This window comes from Astatotilapia calliptera, chromosome 19, assembly GCF_900246225.1.
Source record: "Astatotilapia calliptera chromosome 19, fAstCal1.2, whole genome shotgun sequence".
Classification (NCBI taxonomy): domain Eukaryota; kingdom Metazoa; phylum Chordata; class Actinopteri; order Cichliformes; family Cichlidae; genus Astatotilapia; species Astatotilapia calliptera.
In genome coordinates, this window is record NC_039320.1 from 3,334,907 (window position 1) to 3,339,832 (window position 4,926).

General features: G+C 38.7%; 1 protein-coding gene across 1 annotated transcript; it reads left to right on the plus strand.

Annotated features, from left to right (window-relative positions):
* The first annotated feature begins 2,150 nt into the window (after positions 1 to 2,150).
* Positions 2,151 to 4,021, plus strand: LOC113012219 (HRAS-like suppressor 3). Its single transcript, XM_026152281.1, has 4 exons — positions 2,151 to 2,285; positions 2,603 to 2,711; positions 2,822 to 3,099; positions 3,706 to 4,021. The coding sequence occupies exons 1-4, from the start codon at positions 2,271 to 2,273 to the stop codon at positions 3,826 to 3,828; spliced, it is 525 nt and encodes a 174-aa protein (XP_026008066.1). The 5' UTR covers positions 2,151 to 2,270; the 3' UTR covers positions 3,829 to 4,021.
* The last annotated feature ends 905 nt before the right edge of the window (positions 4,022 to 4,926 follow it).

The window sequence follows — 4,926 nt, forward strand, 5'->3', positions numbered from 1 at the left end:
AAGATTACTGAGGGTTTTACTGCTGCTCATCAGTCACACAAGATGAGACCATCACAAGAGAGGGATTAGGAAGAATATTAGGGGGCAGATGTTGAAGATGAGAGCCCTCCTCTCTGCCTCGGGCTCTGATTAAACCCAGTATATAACACATGATTTTTTTCAGTGAGAAAGCACAAAGGTCAAAAGTATAGGTATGGTGGTCAGAAGAATAAATGGGAGGTATACAAGCCACGTTAAAAGCCAGAACTAACAGACGAGGAAGGAGTTCAGTGTCTGGTGTCAAATCTCTCCTCTGGCTTCTGTCTGCTGTCAGTGAGGTGAAGACAGTAGAACAGCAAAAGAAAAATTTGAAAAAATTCGTCTTGGCAACAGTGCAGGACATAGTGTATTACAGCTGTATTTAATGAAAAAAAGTGCTGCATTGATCATACTGTGGGGAATTCCTCCAAACATCCTGTAAAGCTAAAAGGCCAGGGAGCTCCCTGTGCTGGTCTGATTGAGGGTTTCCTGTTTTAAGTACTTAATGAGGAACTGGGGAAAAATCTAACTTCCAGGTCTCTTGACTTGGATGCTTTCCGGACAATAATAATGAAACAAAGCTTCTTTTTTCCAGGTTCTTCTGGATGATGTTACCAAACACCTGCTGTTGCTGTACATGTGCAGTTTTAAATTTTGTTCAGTAAGGGTCTTACATCAAAATGCAGAAAAGGAAAGCAATAAAAAAAAGAGATTTCTAATAATGGCAAAACCAGAGAGAGGAAAAATGACTCGGCTGCAGTTTCCCTACTTTGTCATTTTGGAGCCTTAAGACAAAGTAACACACAAATGAAATATAAAAATTTTACTTGGACACTTTCAGTTTCACTTGATATGCTTTCCTACAAGAAGATAGCATGCCATATTATATTCAATAAGCTGATTCTGTTCATCTGGATGTAGCATTTTCACATAGCTGAACCAATGGCCCAGTGATGTATCAGGATAGGATAACTAGTGTGCAAGCTGAGATCAGTTTTATGTAGGGAGAAATTAGAGACTAAACCTGTACCTGGACTTAAAGATGGTTGAAGTTAGGCATTTTAACATGGGGGTCAATTACACTTGGAGTCAGCCTCAAGTGGCCATTTGAGGAATTGCAGTTGTCAGTACTTCTAGTTTGGCCATCCATCCATCCCTTCATTCTTTCCACTTATCCTTATCGGGGCTAACACATTAGCCTTGTGTCAGAATATCTTTGATCAGATAATATTAATCTGAAACAGTAGACTGTCAATTTTAGTGACACATTAGTGAACGCAGTGCTCAAGAGTTTCTACAGATCATAATGTTGGACTCTTAGTACGCTTACCTGCCTCCAAATAAATGCTAATATATAGCTGCTGTTTAACAGACCACACCACTAAAGGTAATAAATGCTACTTTCAGCAATTCCCTTGTCTTAAATAGCACAGCAGGTTGCTCCAGCTGTTTGCTTTGGCAGAATTTTATAACCGATGCCCTTCATGACACAAACACAAAGGGTTTTTGTGCATTGGGCTAGAATTTTATCAGGGACCTTCAAATTTCCAAGCAAATGCATTAACTGCCACACTATGGAACAAACTAACTTTGCACCAATGTTAACAATGTTTATTTTGTCAATAAATTGTAAGGCATGAAAGACCATAAACCACAAATAAACACTTAAAATCATTACATTTACAACTGTATTCAGTCAGTTTACTCCACAATAACATTTCATTAGTTCCTTTGAGTCAGCGTCAGCTTGAGGTCAACAAGCTAGAGGTCTTTTAAATAAAATCCCAGATTGACATGTACAGGATATTGATTTTTTTCTTGAATTATGAGTAAAAATAATTTGAGAACTAAGACGGACCTTAAAGTCTTTACAATAGTTGTTTGTCTTGTATCTGTCTGATGTTGGAGTGTTTTATCTTGTTGCTGTAGATTTTCACCTTCTTTACAATGAACTTTGGTTTATTGTAGAAGGCTCAATCCAATGAACAGTTCACAAGAAATGAAACTTACCCTTTCTCGCACTGCGCGCTGCTTGGCAGCTGCTTAACAGCAACACTCTCATTGGCTTTTCTAGTTAATGATTTGCAAATTTAGGCCATGTAGCCTCCATGTGGTATTTACCAATGCGCTTATCTAATCTGTCTTTGCATATTAGCACTTCTCCATCTGAAATGTAAGCTAATAAGTTTCAGTACCAGTCAGAGTAAATTCGCTACCAGTCGTGCCCACCAGCTGACTGAAGAGGTGAAGCCATGGCACCAACACTGGTGAGTGATCCTCTCCTTGCTTTTACTATTACTTAAGTCCACATTTTTGTGACTACATTGGTATGTTGTGTGCTTTTACTTGATCAAATTTTAATTATTTTTAGATATATGAAAATTCAGAATTTATGCTAACCTTTTTCTTTGCCACAGCAAAGAGATTCAAACAACTTTGATATATTATACATTATTACAATATCTGAAAATTACTAGGCGACTCATATTTTCACCTCGTTATGATTTTTGTTCTTCCTCTAGTCAGCTTTTACTAGCTCACTTGTCTGTTTATACTGAGTGCTGCCTTTTCTCATTATTTTCAGTTTGACAAAGAGCCAAAGCCAGGGGACCTTATCGAGATCTCTCGGGGGGCATATAAACACTGGGCTGTTTACATTGGAGGAAATGAAGTTGTTCATTTACTGCCTCCGAGTGAGTATTACATTTTTGACCTGCACAAAACACACATTAACGTGCCCTACATAATTCACAGATGTTGCTTTAGTGTCTCTCTGACCTCCTTTTTCCTCTTCCAAAAAAAGCACATCCAGGTGGTGAGTTGGGATCCTTCGGTGAACTGCTGACGTTACTAGACAGCGGTAAGGCGCAGGTGAGGCGTCAGAAGATCTGGGAAGTTGTCGGCTCCAGCGAATTTGAGGTCAATAATCTTCTGGATGATGAGTACAGTCCTCGTGAGCCTCTTGCCATTGTGAGGGATGCCTGCAGGATGGTCGGTCGAGAGCTGCCTTACTGTATCGCTACTCAGAATTGTGAACACTTTGTCACAGAGCTACGTTATGGAAAGCCAGAGTCCCGACAGGTGAGGGATTTTTACCTAAAAGAAAAGTCTGTGAGATCAAATGGGTTGTAAATTCTCTTGTGTTAAGCTGAACATGGCTTAAACCAACAGTGAAGAGCAACAGTAACACTTTATTGCTGTTTCAGTGAGAAATGATTTTATCAAAGTGTTTGTCTGCACCTGCGCTGGATGTGTTTATCATCTAAGCGCCTCATTTACTGTAAAGATACAAAGATGTAACACAATCTATTATAAATGATTAGAAGCAGATGTGGTGCTGAATAAATTTTGATTATGTATCAAACGGCAGATTAGCTGATTTGCAAGTTCCAAAAAAAGCTTGCTTAGTCAACCCGTTTTGTCACCTTCGCTGCCATAAATAGCTCTCTGAGATGCATTAAAAAAAACTTCTTTTTCATAGTGTTCAATCAGAAAATGCAACATGGCAGCCGCTCAATTTTTAATGAATGTAAACATGGTCATTATTTTTTATTTTGTTTTTACTGTCTATTATTGCAGCCTTGTGGAAGTCAGCACTGAAATACAACCTCAACAACAATGCAATAACTGCTTTCCCTCCAACAACCAGCACAACTGCTTTTCTCTTTATTGTGTTTTTTTCCATAGGTTCAAACAGCAGCTGTGATTGGAGGCGTCGCGGTGGCAGGTGTAGCCGCTGCAATTTTGGGTGCCGCGCTGTTTTCCTCCTTCAACAAGGACGAAAACAAAAGAAGAAGAAATTATAGGTGATTGCAGTGACTGATATCATTAATATCAGTAAAAAGGAAGGAAATAGTTTGTTGGTGTAACAAGGTCAGCAGAAACAATAAGTTAATCACAGTGAGGATTTCTAGGATTGAAGATATTTTTGGAATTGTGGGTGATTTTAGAACGCTTAAATTTGTACTGCCTAAATTCTAAATAAAGATTTGGAAATTTGAAATTAGGCTTTTTGACCATATCACCGTACAGACAAATATACAATCTAATGCTTTGGATGTTTTTTTGCAATGTAGGAGGTCAGAGCACTGGGCCAGGCCAGTAAAGCTATCCGGTTGTTCAGTGATGACGCGACGAATCCTACTTCCGGGTCTAAAGTAGTCTGCGTTTAATATGGCTTTTGTGTTGTTAACATGTTTAATGTTATGTATTTTCTTATTTTTGATCTCAAAAAGCTCCTAAAACAGTCAGTGATCCCTGTTGACCTCCCTCGGCTTTTATTACCACTAATCATTTATTTAAGCTCAGTTTTTAAAACCTTAGGATGTAGCTACAGCCCAGCCCATGCAGCAGTATATGAATGACTAACCTCGTATTGTGGATGGATTATCTCAGTTGTTCTCCTGGCTGAAGTTTGGTCCTTTTACAGCATCCTGCCATGCAATTACATTTGTTCCTGACCGCCGAGAACACTCATGTTAACTTTTATCGAGTGGAAAAAAAGTTATCTTGTTTATATTATGCTAACATAGCTGTGTCGCTAGCGGTCACGTAGCACATCATTATATACCAGCTAGCCAAACTTCAGTAACCCTACAAACGTCACTGCTGTTTAGTTTTCTGTCTTCATTTATGCTGGAAGATGATAACAGAGCTGTACGTTTTAATTTGTTTCCAAAACCCCGCAGTCAGGACATGCTATATTGTATTTAGATAGAAGCTAGCGAGCTAACTCCCTGCTAACTTCTAACTCCGTTAAATGTCATAAATTCCGCTTTCATGGATGCCTGGATGTTAAACTCAATTGTTACACCTGGTAGAGGAGAACGCTGATCATTTTATTAAAAATGAAAGACTTTAGACAGTTTTTCAACTCTCAGTAATGCCATAGTGATAGTTTGATATATG